This window comes from Rhipicephalus sanguineus, chromosome 7 (assembly GCF_013339695.2).
Source record: "Rhipicephalus sanguineus isolate Rsan-2018 chromosome 7, BIME_Rsan_1.4, whole genome shotgun sequence".
Lineage (NCBI taxonomy): Eukaryota > Metazoa > Arthropoda > Arachnida > Ixodida > Ixodidae > Rhipicephalus > Rhipicephalus sanguineus.
The window spans coordinates 163895561-163914262 of record NC_051182.1 but is presented as its reverse complement, the minus strand read 5'-3'; the positions used below and the strand labels follow the sequence as shown (position 1 = coordinate 163914262).

Sequence of the window (18702 nt, the reverse complement as noted above, 5' to 3'; positions counted from 1 at the left end):
AAACCAAGAAGATAGGCTTGGGAGGAGGGCAACCTTCAACTGCCCGTGGCTTTCTCGATTACAAGATGCTTCGTTTAAGTTAGGTGCGAATGATTTACTCCTGTTGTATTCCCTAATTGCTTTCATAATTAAAGAAAAACAGTTTCGGTTACTCTTTAAATTACAGTGCGCAGGATTTACTGTAATTGTAGACAAATAGCTCGCATAAATAAATAAGTTTCAGGGACCCTTTATTAGAGTTTGCATTGCGGCTTTTCCCGACTGGTCATCCAGTGCTTGTGGCTCCGCAGTTGTTGGCTAGCCTCGGGGTTATCGGCTCGCAGTAGAGGTCCAGTCCGGCTCGTTGTTTATGCTTCCTTCCACTTCTGAAGGAAAGCGCGGCCGCAGTCGGTAGTGAGGCGACGAAAAGTAACTCTTGTGCACGACGAACTCGGGAGTGAGTTCCGCTACGTCGGGACACCCTGCGCATGATGTGGTTTCAATATGACTTGCTCTCTTCACAGTTCAACCACCTGTATCGTTTTCGCGCACATGGAGTCTAAACAGGCCAAATGTCTAACCCTTTCGCTGCCGTAAGAAAGCAAGAAAAACGTGTCAAAGATACCGAACAAATAAACGATAACTCGAAGGTCGCGTCACCGCACGACTATACAATGACAAATAGCAATAAAATGAAAGCCGAGACACAAATGGCCCAACAGGGACAAGTGCGGACATCTAGCGTCAAGAAACACAAGTATGACAACAATAGTCTTCATTGGTTCCCTGTGAGACCAATTTTTGTTGATGACTAGTGTAGTCGTCATCGGTCATTTTGTTACAAAATCTCATGACTCGTCAACGGTAGCGACAGGAAAGATTACCGTCATAGAAGTAATATAGAGATTTTAGAAGTGCAACCATGTCACTGTGGAGATCCTTGCAGATTTTAGCTTCACACATCCCATGAATTCGCGTTCTGGATTGCCTTGCCAATTGACAATGTATTTCAAGATAGAAGTTAGCGAAACACATGCTACATAATAAAGAATATCGCTTGTTAATAGCGCCGCTTGGCGGCGCTAAACTGCCTATATATATATATATATATAAAAAACGCGAAACGCTTTAAAGCTTCTAAATTGGATTATGTGGAATATGAGTCTATTACAAAAGATATGCCACATAAGCCGCGCACAGAAGCGCTATTTACGCGATCAGCGAAAAATATTTGGGTGCTGCTAAAACCTCGGATAAAGTTTGCGCTACGGGAGAGCTAACTTTCTTATCGAGGAAAGTTAGGGCCTCTGTATAATTACTGGCGGCCATTAGTGCATAAATGACGAGACGTCAGCCTTGAAGCCTCAGGATCTACATAGCTCAATCACAACATGCCTTGGAATATCGTCGAAGTATAAACCTGATTAGTGTTGAGTATTGCGTGAGTTTTGTTTATGATTTTCGGTGTCGTCCAATTGAAAGTAGATGCCTATAAGCGCATTTAGAAGTACTTCATCAACGGAAATGTTGTTCGCAATTTTTCCCACAAATCATGGCGGAAGTGACGAGGTATAGCCTATATAAATTTAACTGGGAAGCACTCACCTAGTAGCCTGAGGGTCCGCTCGAGTTCCGATCGGTATATGTCAAGCACTGTGCTCACGCCCTTCATGCCCTGTTCAGGAAAGAAAGTTGTGAGATGGCTGTATGGCACATTGAACAATTCATCGATTCATGTTTGGAAGGTCAGTAGCAAGGGTCCTTGACCGGTGCCGTCAGGGAAGCATTGAACTGTACGTTGCCTTACTGCTTTTCTGAGTGACGTATTAGGCTGCACTAGAAGAGAAACTTGGGCTAGTTGGTGATTCATCATTGTGAAGAAAAACAGCGCTACAAATGGACGAGGACTAAGGAAGAAAAAAAAAAATTGGGGGACGCTTAAGCTTCGCCTTTAAGAGCTGAACGCGATAGCGATATTCTGTTCCTACTGCGCAGTTCGAACACTACGAGGGTTTAACAGAATTCGCCCACTAAGGCGTGTGCCTTATGTAATGGGTAGCATGCTTTAAACCAGGAGCAATTATGCGCGAGAAACTTCTTCGAAGTCGCGATGCACCCACTACGTGATCTTAAGGGAATACGCGCACTAATGTGTGCGCCTTTTGTAATGGGTGGCTGTCTTTAAACCACGAAGTCGTTATGATATTGGCATGGTGTGACGCCCTATGGGCAATGTACACTTGTACCACGCAATACTACTGCGATATTACATCTCGTACTGTGACACCTGTATACAGGACGCGTATTTTTGGGAAGCATGAAAGTTACTTTCAGTGCAGCTCCAAGCAGAGGCGTGGCTGTGTGGTAGAACACCTGCTTGCCACGCAGACGGCCTGGGTTCGATTCTCATTCGGACCCAACATTTTTATTATTTATTTTATTTGCAGCTTTTTCGATTTTTCGGTCACGGACATGATGATGATTTTTCGCTCACAACCAACGGCCCCGACGCCGACAGCGCAATTTCTGCGATACGAGCTCTTTAACGCTATCGCGTTAAAAAACCTTCCTCGTCCATTTGTAGCGCTGTTTTTCTTCACAATGACGTATTAGGAAAACCCACAGGAATGTGCCTGCATAGGCGTGCGCACAGTGGGGGGCAAGGGGGGGGGGCGGGGGGGGGCGGCGCCCCCTTTAATTATTTAAGGGGGCTGCCAAGTGTGCCCCACACCTTCACTTAGTCGGACCTGTTCCGTCATTGTTTAACTTAGGGTGATGGCGACGCAAGTTTTTGACGCTCATGGCAGCCGTGGAACGCTGATGTCGGAGACATCGGTCGCCATTATCCGCCGAGTCCGGGGACAAAAGGCAGGTCGTTGTTAGAAGCACGTCATCGCTTCATTTTCATGTTTGCCTCCATCGCGAAGCTCAGTTGTTTTCTTTCCGACTCTAACAACGGGCAGGCGGCGCTGCAGTGAACGCCCCCCCCCCCCCCGCCTATGTCTGCTTGTATTACTTGGAATATTGCAACACTTCGCGAATTCTGCTGTGTTCTCGCTTACTCTGCCGACATTGGTTTGAATTGCTGCCTTTGGAGCGACAAAGATTAAGAATATCAAAGGTGTGTGCCGAGCGAGTTGTTCGCTGCGATCTTTCTTCCGAACGTGTTACAAACCTTGTGAGTTTACTGAGTGCTGATCGACGTGTGCTTGACGGTATTACTAAGTTTAAAAATTGCTATTGAGTACGAGCCGATTGTGCAAAGTGAAGTTAATATCACACGTGTGACGTATGTCTCTGCCATGCTTGTCTACCTGCTTGTCTAGCAAACCGCGCTTGTTGCGATGGCTCCTTTGTTATAGAGTGAGTCGTCGCGAGAGTTCAACAACAAGGTCGGAGGTTGGGCTCGGGATTTCAGAAACCGTGTTTACGGAGTGCTAAGCTCCCGTCGATTGCTCTTTAACTAAGGCCACTTAACTCAGCCACGGAGGGCGGACGCGTAAGGAAACGGTTTAGCCGTCTTAAGAAGCGTCCCAATAACAGAAAAAATTCGTACTTTTTCTTTCTACTGCAAGAAGATTTATGATCAGCGAAATAGAATCTCTACAGCGACAGGAAAGCTTCCTATTAGTAGCTCATTGACAGTTCAGTCTTACACAGGTTTACTAGACTAAACGCTTTAGTGAGCGTAGACTTAAGGCGATGATTCCTAATCTATTGCGCTCAAGCACATTCGCAGTGGTCTTCGGTGTAGTGTTTCCGCTGTGCTGTGCCTGCTCGCGCACACTTTTGAACCTCTGTAATCGTCCGTAGACTTACGTTATAGGCGAGCCCCCACAGCACGGGTCTGCCGACGAAGGCTGCTCGAGCACCCAGAGCCAGAGCCCGGACCACGTCGGCGCCCGTGCGTACTCCGCTGTCCAGGTAGACCTCGAGGCGATCGCCCACGGCGTCCACAATCTCGGGCAGCGCGTCGATCTGCGCGATGCACGTAATGCCCGCCGAGTTTTGTGCGCGGCTCGAGGACAGCACTGTGCATTTTCATATATCTTCTTATCGTGCCTAGGTGGTGTTATTATCTCGCCATGTACTGACAAATATTGCAATGGAAACGTTTCTGGCGTCTAGAGCGGTCGTATGTGGTTTTCACAGCGACAATAACTGCGCATCCTACTTGTATAAATGAAAGGCCAATTTAAGGGCTCGTTTTTTATTTGTTATACACAACCTTAATGAAAACCAGCAGACAAAGAGGCAAGTATACGGGACGTTATTTCTAGTAGTTATGATGTGAAGAAATCAAAGTGGACGAAAAGACAACTTGCTTCTGGCAGGGACCGAACCTGAAACCTTCGAATAACACGTCCGATGCTCTGCCTATTGAGCCACAGCAAAAGTCGTCTATTTAATCGGGTATATCTGTTAAACCTAGTAGTGTTAGTCAGCTTGAAAGAACGTGAGCTTGGGCATGTTAGTAATCCATTTCAACACCTATAGCGCACCGAAGGGACAGGAACACACAGATCATTGTGTTCCTGTCCCTTCGGTGCGCTATAGGTGCTAAGATGTTAGTCAGCGCCATTTGTAGCCATGACGACGAGTGTGGAACACTCTTTTTTTGCCATGCTGGCGTCACGTAGCGCGTCATCTTTTTACGAGCAGGCAGCTGACCAATAATCCCTCGCGTACTACCTGAAGCCTCACCCTACTTGCCTTATATACATCGTGCGTCACCGAGGCCAAAATCTGCGCTTACGCTAAAGATATCACGCACACATTCTCTCTCTCTTGTGCTGCTTCACCGGCATTGTGGCTGCCCATGCACTTTCTATATGCGGAGAAATACCGACTTTGTACCACAATACACGCGGGCATGCCAACAGCAAAATCACAAATCCAGGTTCGAGGCAATGGCAGGCTCTACCAACCAACAACGACCGCTGCGAGAACCACGTCGGTCTCGTGCAGCGAGCGCGCAGGGCAGCTGAAGACGTTAAAACTCTGGGCACCATGCACCCCTGGCAAGCCTAACCAAGAGGACCGTGACGGACTACCACAAAATACTGCATAAATATATTGACCAATTAATATTTTCCGACCACTTGTCCGTGGCGGACGTGGCGGCTGTGCAGCGCCCACTGTCAGTCACGGGCAGGCCCGTAGCCGGGGGGGGGGGGGAGCCCCCCCTTCGAAATTTTGGTGAAGTAGGTGTTTTTACCAAAAATAAATAATTAAAATTGGTGTTTTTCTCAAATAGGCAATGTTTTCAGCAAGTGCTCCGCCCCGCCCCCCCCCCCCCCCCCCCAAAAAAAAAATCACAGCATATCCACGGAGTGAATGATGATGAGTGGGCGAAGCTGCGGAGGTTCATCGGTAAACCGTGAATCTTCCGTGAATTCTGCCCAGTACATCATCACCGACGTGAGATCGGGCGCGTTTATACTAAAGGTTCGATGAGTTATGACGACTTGCAGCTCACTTTAATTTTACATGTACACTGTGAATTTTCATTGTTTAGAAAACCATTGCTTTAGAAAACATCTGGCGTCTTTCGTTAAGCAGCTGGCGTCTTTTCGTTTTGCTTTAGAAACATCTGGCGTTCTTTCGTTTTGCTTTTACAAAACATCTGGCGTCTTTCGTTGGTTTATTTCATCAATCAACGGCGTTTTGAACAAAATTTTTATTGTTTAATCACGCACAGGAGAAATCTCACCAGGCACTACCTTGGAGGTAAACAATGGCTGCTAATGGGAATGAGAGACAGAAGAAGTCGGCTTTTAGCTAACACTTACACTTCTACTTCTGCTAACGTTTCCTACTGGAACATGCCAATGGCTGCTAATGGGGAATGAGAGACAGAAGAATTCGGCTTTTAGTTAACGCGCACGCTGCGAATTTTTTATTGTTCAACAACGCACAGGAAAAATCTCCCACCGGCACCACCTTGGAGGTCAAGATCTGGTACTAGCGTAACGACTGGTTACGCACGACTACGACTACGAGGGACGAACGGGTGCCGCCTTAAGGAGCTTCGCCCCTAAAATTCCTGGCTACGGGCCTGGTCACGGGTTGTATACACTAGTCCCCACCTTTCGGTATGGCCAGAGCTGCCTGCGGTGGAGATTCTCTATTGTTCCTACGTGTTCCATGCCCTGCGTATCGCTGCCTTGACTCCCGGGCTGGGGTTGAAACGAAGTCTATACTCGGGGACAACTTTCTGTGGCAATGAAGGGAAAGCTACAGAGCCACAATGCACGTATCCTACCGCTAATGGATGTAGTCCCACGATATCGTCCGTATTTTCTGCGTGAGATATATAAAATACTCCTTCATTTTCTACATGTAGCTTTTCGAGACTGAACGCAGCGCATACAAGCGAGATATTTGTATTTCTTTTACTTTATACGTTGTCACTTTGCGTTTCTGCGCGCTTGAAAAGTCGCGCCTTTTACCCGTACCTTAGACGCTAAGCAGCGTTTTCGTCGAAATGCAACGCTAGCCATCACTTTCCACGGCGTTACGAGACGCGCGCCAAACCGGACTACTTCGCGTTGCAGTACATGTGCAGACGCTCCGCCCCCGTAGCCTTCCCTTCGTTGCCACAGAAAGTTGTCCCCGAGTATAGTAACACGCGTCGGGGGTTTAGTTGGTGCGCTGTTTCGAACAAAGACGGTGCTTAAATGAGGCAAAAATGTGGTGAGGCTACAAAAAGAACATAAAATAAAGTGCCTCTGTCTGTGTTACCGAAGTATAACAGGCTTAATCCGATTATAATAAAACGAACATGGCTTTGCGCCAGTTTGGAAGAAATTTTTCCTAAAAATCACAGCATATCCACGGAGTGAATGATGATGAGTGAGCGAAGCTGCAGAGGTTCATCGGTAAACCGTGAATCTTCCGTGAATTCTGCCCAGTACATCATCACCGACGTGAGATCGGGCGCGTTTCTACTAAAGGTTCGATGAGTTATGACGACTTGCAGCTCACTTTAATTTTACATGTACGCTGTGAATTTTCATTGTTTAGAAAACCATTGCTTTAGAAAACATCTGGCGTCTTTCGTTAAGCAGCTGGCGTCTTTTCGTTTTGCTTTAGAAACATCTGGCGTTCTTTCGCTTTGCTTTTACAAAACATCTGGCGTCTTTCGTTGGTTTATTTCATCAATCAACGGCGTTTTGAACAAAATTTTTATTGTTTAATCACGCACAGGAGAAATCTCACCAGGCACTACCTTGGAGGTAAAGAATGGCTGCTAATGGGAATGAAAGACAGAAGAAGTCGGCTTTTAGCTAACGCTGCGAATTTTTTATTGTTCAACAACGCACAGGAAAAATCTCCCACCGGCACCACCTTGGAGGTCAAAGCGTAAGACTGGTTACGCACTACGACTACGACTACTACAACTACGACTACGACTACGAGGGACGAACGAGTGCCGCCTTAAGGAGCTTCGCCCCTAAAAAAGTTCTACCATCACAGCACAAAAGGGAGAGAGGCGCGCGTGTCGGCGGTATACGAAGGGTGCCGCGATGCTCCCGCGCAAAAAGCAAAGCGCTGCCGCCGTCGTTGTGGTGCTATGGTTACACAGCGTCATCCCTAGTTTGTGCTCGGTACTGTTGTTTTCTATTGCGTGCCGACTGCGGATGTTTCTGCATCCGCGCTGTTTGGTCGCCGTTTTTCTCCATGTCATCAGCGTGTGTCCTGGGTACTCAAAATTTCTGATAAAGGAAATTCGCTCGTGCGCACCACTGCGTCCTAATGCAATGTCATGGAAGTGCAGTTATAGGAACACCATGCGTGCCCATCGAGTGTCGTCCACGCTGCGGAACCTTCGTTCGAAGCCAATATAACTACAACCTTTCGGGCCTCGAAAGACGTTTCTGTGCACCGGCTCGACTGCGGTGTGACCACGAGGAACACCAGTCGGTTTACCCCTCGATAGGCGCGCTCAAGTCATGCTCGAGCTGACGCCCACAGCCCAGATTTGGCGAACCTCATGCTCGGCACGTGCAAGCTGTCTTCCGTCGTTCGTGTTCAGTATCATTAATCGACTGTACACCCCCACATACATCGTCTTCGTAAGATCTTGCTGGCACGTCTCGCGGTCTGCCACAAGGGTGCCGCACGCTGCGCGTATCATTCATCACCTTTTCTCGGGAAAACCTGAAAACGTTCGTGCTGATGACATGATGACGTTGTTAGATGCCGTAAGAATTTATTGAAGCTAGGCGTAAAACAATTTAATGTTTAAAAGAAGCTCGAAATATTGTCACTTGCGTCGTCGTCACTGGAATCCACAGAAGACGAGGGTGCGGCAGACAAGGTTTATTAGTAAGGAGGCGTACTTGTGCCTCTCGCTTAGGACACAAAAGGAACACTAACAGGATCTGAGCGGCGTGCCCATGCACAGCTGCCGTTCCACCAAAGAACAACCCACAGATTACGCGCTGCCAGATATTTAAGCGCTGAGAAAACAACACAGAACATGCGCACACCTATCATCAGATACTGCACTGTCTGATACGATGGGCCCAGCGGAAGTTAATCGCAGTCCGCTCTAGCCTATCTAAATGACGCGACGGCTGTCGCTCTATAGTGGCAGCTGCGCAGAACGGCATGGCACGTGGCAATATTATTCAGTCTGAAAAACAAACAAACAAACAAACAAACAAACAAAAATCGACCGCATTGTTGAATATTGTCGTAAAGCAACGGTTTAGATTGGTAATAAATCCAATGGCACTATCACACGCGCGTTCCAGATCTGTCGCTTTCGCTTCATAACCGCATGAAATAAAAAAAAAGTTCTTCTGAAACAGTGTCCTCAAGCAAACAGAAAACATGATACATAAAACACGCAAGACAGAAAAGTACAGAGTGCCAATCCGTGTCTGTGTGTTTAACCCTTGCGTGTAAAATTAATGTTTTCCAGGTGAGATAAAGTTGCGCCTGACCAGAAAAGCTCTTTTCGCGGCCGCCATGCCGTCACCCAACAGGGTCATTATGTGCTCGCTGTTTGAACGTCTCATCAAGCGAATGTTTTCTAATGCTCTTATGTGAGGAGCTGGCGCAGCACAACTTGCATTGTATTCCATATAGCAAAACAACGCACCGAAGCCGGTGTGGCATCCAGCTGGCGTCCTCCGTGGTTGGACACGATGATGGCCGCAGCTCCGCTCTCGTAACACTTTATGGCAGCTTCAGCTGCAATGGCAGAGACCGGCATGACCGAATACATCCCACGTACAGCTAGGCCAAGGAAAGCTCTTCACTGTAGTGTAGTAACTGTAACGTAACTTGACATGAAATAAAATGGATGAAAAATACCCTTTACGTCCACTTTAATTCATTTCAATTTGTGTTATAATTACTACACTACGTTAAAAACCTGTCCGCCATGCTTTCATGTTGGATTCATTTGGTTCTGTCTAACAAAGAAACGAATCCCTTCCAAAAAATTGCCGTTATTTCGTTCGTAGACGACTATTGGCACATAACACGCGCGCAGTCAAGCATTTTCGTGTTTATCGGATGTCGTCGTCGGTCGCCTTTGTTAGTTACGACATGTAACGACTACCAAGGCACCTTGGAATAATTCTCCTATATACCTGTGTCACACGGTGCATTGCTGGATTAAGCCCGATCCTGATCAAATTGCTAAAGAGCGATTGGCTCTCTTCGGTAGCTTGCGTAAAAAGCCAATCGTGATCAAGAAATTGAAATTCAACCGCTTGACAGCGATGGTAAACACTTCTTGTATTCCAGAATGGTAGATGTCTTGGCTAGTTGTTACATATTAAAAGGTTAAAAATAGCGCGGTATATAGGAGACGGCTACAAAGACACAGACGAGACTAGCGCTAACTCACAAGTGGCGTAATAAAATGAATGCTCACAAGGCCGGCGGCTCGGGCTTGTTGGAAATTCATGACAGTGTTCTACCAGCGTGAATACACCAGGACGAGAGAGAGGAGTGTGTCGTCCTCTCTCTCGCGCTGGTGGTGCACTGTCGTAAAGAATGCTCCACGGCGTACATATATGCGCCCGCGCGGAAGAACGCCTCAGTCACATAATTTTGATAGTGAACGTTGACAAAATAGGAGCGCAGCTCTAGACAAATGATAAATACATTGTATGCTTGCGCGTGTTCCCATATTTGGGGTGAGGTCACTTGAAAAGACCATAGAAGACACAACATAGAAGGCATAGAAGGCACAACTCACGTGTTAGGACGCCTTTCATAACGACCGGGAGCCCGGAGACCTTTCGCAGCCAGGCGACGTCCGACCACGTCACACTGGGCGAGATGTGGTCGTCGACAAACGCATCGAAGTCGGCGTGGTTTTTGACAGTCGCCGTGGGAAGGGAGCGCTCCAACGTGCCAAACCTGAGCGATGCACGCTGCGTTAGAACTGAGCTAGTTGGGACGGACTCGTCTCTTGACTGCTGCAGCACTCGGGAAGACGAGCACCAAAGATTAAAGGAATACACAGGAGAGAGAGATAGCTTATTGAAATTTAGGTTGCAGCGGCTCACTAGGCCTGGTCAAGGGTCGCCAGTTGGCTTCCTATTTCCACTTCCGCGATCCGCACCTCCCACGACCAGAAGTGTAGTTAGCTGGGCCGTTGGTATGGATCCATGGAAGTAAGCAGCGCGAAAAGCAAGACGACGCCCGCAGGGAGGAATGACAGCGCTTGTTCTTGTCATTCCTCGTTGTGCGCGTCGTCTTGCTTTTCGCGCTGCTTACTTCCATCCTGGCACCACCAGTTCAAGGGATCGTTGTTCACCAGAGGCGAGATGGCAGCCTCCGGGCTTAGTGTGCACTGATATGTGATGTGATGCGCGGGATGTGTGTGTGATGTGATGTGTGAATGTCAAAGACTAGGTAGGCGAAATAAGAAATATACAGGACATGCGCTGACTGGCAACTAAATTTTTAACTGGATATACAAGAGCGTCAGTGCAAGAAAAAACAGCCCCACCGCATAAATTACTTAACGCGGACAAGGCACGCGGCCTTAGATAACTTCGGGTTAATACATACGTTCATTTGGGTGGGTTGCATCTCATAAATCCGAATGAATATAAAAACCGATGTCCCTGGTGAGAGTCTAGAGTGACATCACAGCACGTAACATGGGAACGCCAGTAAAAACCATGGAGGCACAAGCACTTCTGATACTCAAGATGCTGAAGGAGCTCACGGGAGGTTATCCCGAGCTGACCTGACGGCACATAGGGGTCTCCAAGATCAATTACGACGGGCAGCGGCGGCCTATGGAGTCCTCGAGAGGAGAATACACCCTCGATATTTCCCGCTCTAAATATCAATTGAATTAAATGAACGTTTATCCATCCATCCCGAAAAAGTGTGCATATTAGGCACTCGCTATAGCAAGCGTTAGAGAGAGATCCATGTGCGCTAACCTCAAGTGCCTGGGGAGGTGAAAGCGGTACTTGTTGGCCATGATCTTCTGGCCGAACACCGGTGAGTCAGCAGTGAGCACGATGGCGGAGAAACCCGCGGCAGCGGCCCGCTTCACCAAAGACTCGGTGAGGGCGCGGTCCTTGTAGATGTATACCTGAAGCCACAGGGTGCAGTTGGGGGCTTTGTGGCGAATCTCCTCCAGCGAAATGGTACTCATCGAACTGAGGATCATCACCGTGCCGGCTGCTTCGGTGGCTGCGGAGAAGGACGTGGTTTTTCAGCACGTCTTATGATTGTCGGCGTTCTTCACTGGTATACTGTTCGTGCTAAAACACTGGGCGTGCAAAAATGAACACAAGAGAGAGGTCAGGACACCAGGAACTCCGGGACACCTCACCGGCGTTGGTGGTGTCTTGACTTCTCTCTCGTGCCCGTGTTTGCACGCCCAGTCTTTTAGCATGTATACGTACTAGTTCAGCTCTCTCTTATTCTAAGTGGTATACTAAAGGCAGATATTTACTGGAGCTAAACTGTTCGCGCAATATTCTTAATTTAACGACGACGTTGGCTGCGGCAAATGAGTTCTGCGGAAGCACGCAAGGTGGAAAGAGGCTATAGTGAAGGGGGAAAAAAAAGTTGTCTTCCCGGTCCAGCGCGCCCCGAGTTCGAATCATACAAGGACGAATGTTTGCCCCGGAAAATGTTTTTTTTTTTCCCCGGAAGCGCGTACGAGTATTCTTTGTAGGTGCGTGCTACAAACGGACGGATGGCGTTTCCCTGTGGACAATGTTGGTGGCACTGGAAGGTCGACGGAGTTTGCGTTCGCTCATTCTCGAATTAGCGCGAAAAGACGGGAAATGAAGGAAGCGCTCTTTGATGTTTCGCTTGTTCACGTGCAGCATTTTCGCGCTGATACGAGAAAGAAGGTATGCAGCTGCGACAGACCTTGCGCGGTTCCGATTTCTCCGTCGGTGTGCGCCAGCTGTTGCATCGCCGAGGGCGCACAGCCAACGGGCATGGAAACCGGCTGGCCCAGTAGTGTCGTTGCCGTGCTCACGCGAGACACGTCCACGAGCATGCGAGGCCTGAAGCGCAACCTGCGCGTGTAAGTGACTTAATGTAGCGAGCGATTAGAACGAGTGATACTATTTAAAACACGCATATTTACATAATGGAATACCCGCGCGACGAAGTTGCAATGCCATTAAGTCCGCGCTTTGCAAATACTGCAAGCAACACATCGCGCGGACAATGCGTAAGTCAATGCGATAGCCTCTCGTGCGCACGTTATCATGCTTAGTGACTGAAAAGCGCAAGGGCGCATCCTTGTTAAAGAGAAGGCCGTACTTAAAATCAATCAATAGACGCACGAAAAGATCATAATACTAATATCTGGTGTTTAACGTCCCAAAACCACAATATGATTGTGAGAGACCGTAGTGGAGGGCTCCGGAAATTTCGACCACCTGGGGTTCTTTAACGTGCACCTAAATCTAAGTACACGGGCCTCAAACATTTTCGCCTCCATCGAAAATGCAGCCGCCGCGGCCGGGATTCGATTCCGTGACCTTCGAGTCAGCAGTCGAGCGCCATAACCAGTCGACCACCATGGCGGGGCGCATGAAAAGATGGCCAAGAAAGAGCACTCGGGTGGTGTGCGAAAGCAAAACACCAGAACGGATAACTGGGCTAGTTTGCGGGAACTCATGTTAATGCAAGTAGCGCAGAGAAACATAGGCACAAGCGAAGAATAAGTACACGGGACAAGGCGCTTGTCCCGTGTACTTATTCTTCGCTTGTGTCCATGTTTCTTTGCGCTACCTGCATTAATATGAGTGCAAAATACTAACAAGTTGGTTACTTGTGCCGTTTGAGCTGGAGGGACATTCCACGAATTAAGGGTCAGCTGCGGATGGCGCGATTGTAGTAACCGATTGTTCTGGCATGCGGTCAATCGAGGTGTAGATTTCCTTTACTATTCATGGTTATATTAGAAATACTACAATGTTCCATCAGCTTAGGAGTAATATTTACGCTGCTGTTACAATACTGCTTCATTGAAGGGCACACGTTCTTAACGTCGTCAGCTTGTACTTGCCTCTGGAAGGCCTCCTTGTTTTCTTTAATCGTCACTTCCTGGTCGGCACCGCTGTTGTAGTACCAGCCGACCCCAGGCTCTAGCCTGGCTGTGGCGATTCGCTCGATATCCGCTATGGTCACCGCAGCCAAGTCTCTGCAGAGCGTTTACGTTCACATGCTGCGATTAGGAACTCGCCAACGTAGAAGACGCGGAAGAAGGGGAGGGTGGTAAGGACCTGGCATGTCACACCCTAGCCACATCGTTCCATTCCATCCTGCACACGGGCCCTGAATCACGAAGCGCGTTCTTCAGCGCACCTGAGCGTTGCACCAGTTGCTTGCTATTCTTGGCGGGCATGTTGAAGTCACGAAATATATATATATATATATATATATATATATATATATATATATATATATAACGACACCATCGTTCAATATACGTTATGTTAGAGCATCCGCGATTCCGCTTGTTAATTACAGAATATTTACATCCAAAGGGTCCATCAACAAAAAATAGAAGGACGCTTGAGCTTCGCTTTCAAGACAGAACGCGATAGCGTAATCGGGCCCTGTGCGCATCGCCTTCCCAATTGCTAGCCCGGCTTCGGTTTTCAGTGGATGCCTCAACCGGGCCGCAAGGAAACGAACGTTTGTGCGCGTGAAATTGGCCGTTTCAAGCTAATCCTGAACGCCTACTGCAAGTACGGTTTAGTGCCCACTACGTCATAATTATTCATTTTGCGAATCAGCGAAGGACCCACTACGCGTCTGTAAAGCAACACGCGATCCTACGCAGCTTCTCAATTTGTTGGTGCTTTTGCTGCAGCTGATGATGATTAAATATGTCTGAGCGCTTTGTAATGGGCGGGACTTTAAAAAACCCACTGGTTGCGCAATTCACATTTTCTGACGCCTGACGCGATTCTACGCTTCTGCCACGCAATATCACATGCGTTAAGGACACTCCTCCCACTACACGAGATTCATATAGTGTTCTTTTCCGAAGCAGTTTCAAGCAATCGCGTGGCTCTGTGGTAGAATACCTGCTTGTCACGCAGAAGGCCTGGGTTCGGTTCTCACTCGAACCGAAGATTTTTATTTGTTTTATTTGCGTCTTTCTTGATTTTTCGCTCACGGACGACGACACCGGAATTTCTGCAAAACGAGCTCTTTAACGCTGTCGCATTAATATTCCTCAATCTTGCATACACTTTCCCTGTCACTGTGCCACGCTTGTATACCCGCACGCCATTCGCGTTCTGAAGGTAGAGCGGTCGCAGTGCCAGCAAGAAGAGCGCCGATAATCATTGCTGCTAGACAAGATAAACCCTAGAACGTGCGCGCAATATGTTTTCATTAAACAAATTTGCCATCATTTATCGGTCCGTTCATCGTATGTCCGTGCTATCTCTACCAGTTGAATCCCGTTCCAAAGAATAGCCGTGTCCTTCGCACACTGGCGGCTGCTGTAAAGGCTTTGTCGTTGCACGTGTTACCGTTCTGCATGTCTGGTGGTGTAGTTGAACACAACGCCGTGACCGGAGGTAGCAGTGGTCTTCGGCTCGCCTGCAATAAGGCAAACCTCACGTCTTTCAGCTGCACCTTTCACGCTCACCGTGAAGCTTGTCGGGCACTTTTATTTACTTATTTATTTGACACACCCCTCAGTCGTCTATCTTTCAGACGAGAGGGGGTGAAGTGAAGTGACCCGTGGGGCCACATTTTTGCTTAAGATGTAAAAAAGATAATGGAAGACAAAGGAATCGAAAAACAACTCGGCACCGGTGATGGCAGCTTGCGATGACTGTAAGAAATCAGTGGAAATAGAAAGGCTATCGGTACTGCGCTCATGAAAAAGCTATGAAGCAGTATTTTGCTTTTAGGACACTTATACTGGTGTCATATGTGAACATAGATACATACGCGCAAATAGCAACGCGATGTTAGAAAGACTCGAGTGAATTGACACGATAAGGCTAGCATGAATGCTAGAGGATGGATGCGCATTCTGCTTTAGATAAGTAAATCTATTAGGAGATTGTGCCGCGTGCGTATATCATTTAAACGAAACATTGGGAGTGTGTGAACCGTTCGTTCAGGCGCAGTTCTACAATTCGCTCAAGACAAGCTGGATCGTTTCCACAGGGTTTCAATCAAGCAGTGTGCGAGACCGAGCTTGTTGGTGTTTGATTACGATATTGAACAAACAGACACTAGAAGAGCCTCGCTGTTATTCAGTCCTTTCGCCTGCGCGTGCACTGTGCACACAGTATCGGTCAACGCCGCCCAAATGAACTTCAGGTGCTTTCAAGAATGTTGCCTATTTCTCAAGCGTCTCCTGTTCACTTACCCTCTGCATAAGTGACACCGCTGGTAACAGACTCGAAAGGGCGCCATCCGAATATGTGCGATGGCATCTTGAACGTTGCTTCAGGCTCAGCTGGATGGTATACGGCAGCATGATCCTGCTTCAAGTTTCCGCCGGTGATGTAGTTCCCGCTTGCGACAGAATCTGCGATGCGAGAGTCGTTAGGAATTACGACTTTGTTTCCGCAATTTTTTCATTTCAGTGAGAGTCCACAGCTTGAATAAAGCCCAGAAAGAGAAGTGACTGCTAAAGAGGTATAAATGTAAGAACAAAATGTTTCGATTCTCGAATGATGTATGCTATAATGAAGATCAACTGAAGTTGGTTAAATTTCACTGGAATATTCTCAAGAAGCAGCATTTTTCCCCCGTACTGAGTGATTGAAATAAGCTGAACGAGCAGCAACAAAGGGCAGCTGACGCACTCTTAAGGACATGCTCTTCATACTCTAGGAGAACACACACTTTCAGGGTTTATATTTATTGCGGGGAAAAGATGGAGTTGTACTTGTGCGATTCATGCAGGAGAACTACCGCTTCATCGCGTCTGTCTAAAGATATAACAAACTTGCGGGAGACACCTCCAGCGGTGGCTGAGTGAATATATGGTTTCCCGCTGCTGAACGCGGGTTCGGGGTGTCACATGTGACTTTGCTCAATCGAAGGCAACAGTGGTGGATAAATAAATAAATAAATAAATAAATAAATAAATAAATAAATAAATAAATAAATAAATAAATAAATAAATAAATAAAAAGTATTTATTTATTCACGTGATAATACCGGAAAACCGACCATGAGTAAAAGCCACGAAGGTGAATTGAAAGTGCTCCCGCCAAGAGCCGAGGCAGCCGAGGTAGCTGAGGTAATATAAACCTCAACCTCTCCACGGCAATTCAGTTAAAACAGAACAGAACAGTCAAAGAAACGGTAGCACAGCACAAGTATATCGGCGCATAAAAAAAGAAAAAGAAACAGCCACTTGTCCGCTGAGGTTATCGTCGGCATATTGCAGATATTCTATATGAATAATAAATGTATCAATGCTAGATGTTGCTTACTTGTTAAGAAGAAATAACACTACATAATCACAGTACTAGTACCTCGAAGATGATGATATGCAAAGTCGCAATGCACAACACCAGTCTTGCTACCCTTTAAAGAGAGTGAAAACTAAAGTGCTTCAGGCGATATAATGATCGCATTTTTTTTTCTCTGTGTTTGTTTAACGTGGCAGGGAAAGCAATCTGTAGCCTTTGCTTTCCCTAATTTTCCTGGTATGGGGTGTCGTCAAAACCCCCGTACTGCGCGTTCCGAAGTGCTTCTCTATACGTTTTAGCTTGCCGATTCTCTTTATGAGATCACTAGCGCATTTAAATGAAAATCAAAGGTAACAAAGAAGAACGCCTTCAAAAATCAGATCTATGCGTGAAACGTTGTATTTGAAAAAAAAGAAGAAAAAAAAAAAAGAAGCTTCTTATGTGTCATCTGTAAACAGTGCCAGCAATAATTCTTGCTAACGAATATTTCAACCCTTTTGAATATTACTCTTACATTAGGCTTTGGGGTCCCGTTAAACAAAATCAGTTGAGAGCCCTCCTAGAACGTCAGTCGCACTTAGATTAACTTGCGAAATGAAAATAACTGAATAAATAAATTAATAAGTAAATAAATAAATAAATAAATAAATAAATAAATAAATAAATAAATAAATAAATAAATAAAAATAAATATCGAATTGAAAGTGGTGCTCCGACTTAAAAGCACTGACACGTAAGTTTGCAGTAGTTAAGAGGTAAAAGGCTAAACACAACCGTACTCCATTTAATTTAAAAGAATACAACGTTTAATTTCGTGCATTCATATATGAACGTACTTCGATGCTCCTTATGTGAACACATCATTTTAATGTAACGTGAGTTTGACACCGCTCTCGGGTACGAAACAGCTTTTACGCGTTACCAGTTTACGAATTTAATTCACAACGAACGTTTTCTTCTTTAAAGTAAGGCGGTCCTGTCACTATGATAAGCATTCTTAAAGCCATGCGGGTGATTCATTTTGGTAGCACATAAATTAAGGAATGGTCGCTGGAAATCCGGAATGGTATAGAATAGAAAACGGCCGAATGAACTACACAGAATTAAAACGCAGATTAATGCAGTCATACTAAGAACGTAGTCCCCGTATATTCTGAACAATTTAGCGATTAATACTCCAGCCTACGACTGACAAGTTACAAAAACAGCGCAGTTGAAAGGTAAAAAGTTGAAAAAGTTGAAAAGTATTGTAGATGTATTCACGCAGTATTGTGATGGCTGGCACCATGAACGAAGCAAAGGCTCTCATGACGTTGTTATCTCACCTAAAAGAAACAGAGAAAAGAAATGCATTGTGAACGAGATTAAACACTGCTACGTTTCAATAGTGGTGTCTAAATGTCATCGTGTGGGACGTGTTTTGACCTCCTGTTATTGCTTCCGCCGCACGCAGCGAGTAGAAAAATGGCCTCTAAGATCTGTATAGTGTTATCTATAGAGCGAGCAGCCGTGGAAGCGTGAGTTCAGGGCCATGCAATCGACTGAGAGCGTCCAAGTAATTAGATCTCGTGCGAGCAGAGGCTTTCGCATGTTGTACAGCTCTGCCATTGAAAACTGATGCCGTTGAAGATTTCAATAAGGGCGGGCGAAATAGATGAAAATGCAGAGCAAATGTTATGGCGGCGTACTCATCGCTTGGGTGTTATTTTGCATTTGACGGATCAGAAGTAATGCGTTGCATTTGTATACATACAGGTTATCGAAAAAGAGGGACAAGAGAACGTAAAAAAAAAAGAAAACTATGGGT

The 18702-nt window shown here is 46.5% G+C and overlaps 1 protein-coding gene across 1 annotated transcript; it reads right to left on the bottom strand.

Annotated features, from left to right (window-relative positions):
- Positions 1-233: 233 nt before the first annotated feature.
- LOC119399232 (uncharacterized) lies at positions 234-15905 on the bottom strand. Its single transcript, XM_049417585.1, has 10 exons — positions 15839-15905; positions 14985-15054; positions 13505-13639; positions 12352-12503; positions 11406-11661; positions 10202-10365; positions 9092-9183; positions 3799-3957; positions 1585-1654; positions 234-461 (listed from the first exon to the last, which is right to left on the bottom strand). Exons 1-10 carry the CDS (start codon positions 15903-15905, stop codon positions 310-312), a joined length of 1317 nt encoding a protein of 438 aa, XP_049273542.1. The 3' UTR covers positions 234-309.
- Positions 15906-18702: the final 2797 nt, after the last annotated feature.